The 2,980-nt window shown below is 36.8% G+C and overlaps 2 protein-coding genes across 2 annotated transcripts; both read right to left on the bottom strand.

The window, feature by feature from the left end:
- Positions 1–528: 528 nt before the first annotated feature.
- On the bottom strand, positions 529–1,380 carry LOC141641156 (protein FAR1-RELATED SEQUENCE 5-like). Its single transcript, XM_074449829.1, has one exon. It carries the CDS (start codon positions 1,378–1,380, stop codon positions 529–531), a length of 852 nt encoding a protein of 283 aa, XP_074305930.1.
- Positions 1,381–1,454: 74 nt separating this feature from the next.
- Positions 1,455–2,393, bottom strand: LOC141641155 (protein FAR1-RELATED SEQUENCE 5-like). Its single transcript, XM_074449828.1, has one exon. The coding sequence runs from the start codon at positions 2,391–2,393 to the stop codon at positions 1,455–1,457; it is 939 nt and encodes a 312-aa protein (XP_074305929.1).
- Positions 2,394–2,980: the final 587 nt, after the last annotated feature.

Here is a 2,980-nt window from a genome sequence, read left to right as displayed (position 1 = left end):
TTTGGAAGGTAAACACTATGCGCTATGCTTGTATAATTTAATAATTATTTAACATTAATGTAATATGCTTTAACAAGAAACCAAATTATACATACTTGTCAGATGGTTTCTTTCTTGCAAGTCCTAGAGTTGTGTCCTTGGCGGCCATATGTTTTGCAGTACCTCTTCTCTTTTCCTCTCTTCTTTAGGGCTTTTAACATTTGTGATTCAATTCTCTTGCCCTTGGTCCTACCCTTGTTTTTATATTTTTTAGGAACATGAATCACCAACTTCTGAGGTATTTTGCAGCCCACGTACTTTTCTATTTCTTTCATCTTGTCTTTCTTCTTTGCTGGTACACTTCTGTTACTAATCATATCCAATCTAATATCTCTCAGTTTTTCAATCAAAAGCTTCATGTCGTTATCATCACACTCAGCTACGCTGACACAAGAATAAACCTCTTGCCACAGCTCAGTACTCAAACTTTTCCGGTCAGAAAACTTTTTAGAGACATCTATCAGTTTGCCATCTTTATCAAAGACAGGCTTACTTATTGCAGCTTTTGTCCATCTTTGCATTATGTCTGTTCGGTATTTTTCGAAAATCTTGGTTGTGTAGAATCCAAAGGCGGTGCTCGCACAACAAGCCCATTCTCTCGAAACATAGAACAGAACAAGTAATCTCCATGTTATCCGGTGAATATGCTACGTTCCATGACTTATTTGGCATCTGCAAGTCTGTTAGAATATATATTTTTGTCTCATCAATCTTCTCCACATCTTTAAAACGGAATCGACAAAGCGCAACCAATTCTGTTTGGAAGTCTTTGAAAATATTGTGCGAGTACATTTCAGAAGCATGGACTTCAAGGTTTGACTTTGTTTTCCGTGGGATTTCAGAGTGTTTGTTGTCACTGTTCAATTTGGACTGCTTGTGTCTTTGTGCTTCCAAGGCACTCTCATAGCACACCCAAAACTCAACAAGGGTCAAATGAGGTGTGAGGAACCTGTCAATGAAGTTGTTTTCACTCTCAGACCTAGAAGTAACCCTCATCGAGCCAGACATTAAAACATCTTTAAAATAGGCAGGGATCCACTGTTCCCTCAGATCGTACAAATCTGAAAACCACTCGTGTTCTACAAGTTGATAATCAGTCAATATCTTCCCCCATTGTTCTTCGAATTCATCAGGCTCAAGTTGGTTGTTCCAAACACACCTATTGAGCCTGGTCTTAAAATCCTCATCTTGAAACAGTTGATAACTGACTTTTTCTCTTAGTTTCTTCATTTTGTGCCACATGCACAGTCTGTGTGTTGACTCCTTAAACACTTCCGGGACTACCGACTTCATTGATTTGTCCTGATCAGTAATTATAATTCTCGGTTGGCACCCGCCCATTGCTTCCAAAAATGTCTTGAACGGCCATGTATAACACGCAATACTTTCATCACCTATCAACCCAGCTCCAAACGTTATGCACCTTTTGTGGTGATCAACTCCTGTGAAAGGCACAAACACCATTCGTACTTGTTTGTTCCATATGTAGCATCTGCTGATAAAACCTCACCGAACAGCATGTAGTTCTTTATGCAGATCGGATCTGCCCAAAACACTCCAGCCAGGCACTTGTTTTCATCTACTATAAAATCAAAGTAAAATGAACTGCATGTCTCTTTTCTCCCAATAAGATTTTCAACAAACATTTGTGCATCAAAATTACCAATGTAGGTTTTTATGTCCCTGACAAAGTTTTTGAAATCAACCTCAGTAGCCCCAATGTTGTCATAACCTCCACACAGCTCCTTCCAACCTCTATAGGCTTTCACACCACCTAGTTTTAGCACCTTTACCTTTGTGACAACTTGCTTCTGTACCTCTGTCATTTTTCGGTTTCCTTTCAAGAATATTGTAGATTCAGGCGAAGCAAGTGGATGGTTATGCGCTTCATTGAATCTGGTAACAATATAAGTTCCATTTTCTTGGTATTTAAACTGCACTAATGCACGACAGTCAATTCTTGTAATCGGCCTCACACGGCTTATGTCTGTCACATCAGATTCTGCATCATTCTCAGCAGTATCAGTATCAGTATCAGTCCTCTTCCTTTTCCTACTTTCCTTTACACCTTGCCTATTGCAGACAACATTCCTTAATGCAAAACTGTTTGGTAACTCATTGCCTTTAATCCTTTTTCTTGTTGCAAGTCTTGGCGTAAAGCCACAGATTGTACAATATTCTTTGTAGAATAACTCTACTGATTCTAGCGTTTCGAATACTTGTCCTACTTTAGGTTTCTTTTCCTCTGGACAGAATGGAATGTACTGGAGTGCATTTAATGTTTCAATTCTTGTCCTTGGTGTTTTAAAGCTGTTATTTGTAGAAGAAGACGTAGTTGCATCACTTGTACTCATTGTCTGCTTCAACAGTAGTTAAGTAAGTAAGTATATTGAATATTATTGCATCAATAACGCAGTAATCCAATTCTAATATGCTCTACAAAGATTGGCAATTTATTTCGTACAAATAAAGGTTCATATATAATGTATTCCTGCGAATGTCCATTATCATGCCTTTAAAGGAACATTTATTTTACTGCTAATGTTCATAGGAAATATTGTTGTCCATTTTGATATAGCATATATATAATGTATTGAATGCTAATGACATTAAACAAAGAAATAGTCATAATATTATTTCATTAATATTAAAAAAATATTTACAAAAGCCATTTCAGACTTTCAAAATGGTAAAGCCTACTAAGGCTTATACTGAAAAAAAAACACAAGATAATACCTAATAAAAATAAACACAAGATAACATAACATATTTCTAAACTAATCTAACAGTCGGAGTCATAATAACCCTCATCCCCAGACTATTCCTCAATTTCATATTTTTCTTCTCTTTGCTTTAAAAATTGTCGTTCTTGTCTTTTGTGATGTCTAATTATTTCTGCACGACTACACATAGCCGTGCAGATGCAGAATCTGTCAAGGAG

The sequence above is a fragment of the Silene latifolia genome, chromosome 2 (assembly GCF_048544455.1).
Source record: "Silene latifolia isolate original U9 population chromosome 2, ASM4854445v1, whole genome shotgun sequence".
NCBI lineage: Eukaryota > Viridiplantae > Streptophyta > Magnoliopsida > Caryophyllales > Caryophyllaceae > Silene > Silene latifolia.
The sequence above is the reverse complement of the archived record's forward strand: the minus strand, read 5'-3'. Positions and strand labels throughout refer to the sequence as shown.

Excerpts from the sequence above, each read along its gene's own strand:
- LOC141641156 (XM_074449829.1), bottom strand. The coding sequence starts at position 1,380 with ATGGGCGGGTGCCAACCGAGAATTATAATTACTGATCAGGACAAATCA.
- LOC141641155 (XM_074449828.1), bottom strand. The coding sequence starts at position 2,393 with ATGAGTACAAGTGATGCAACTACGTCTTCTTCTACAAATAACAGCTTT.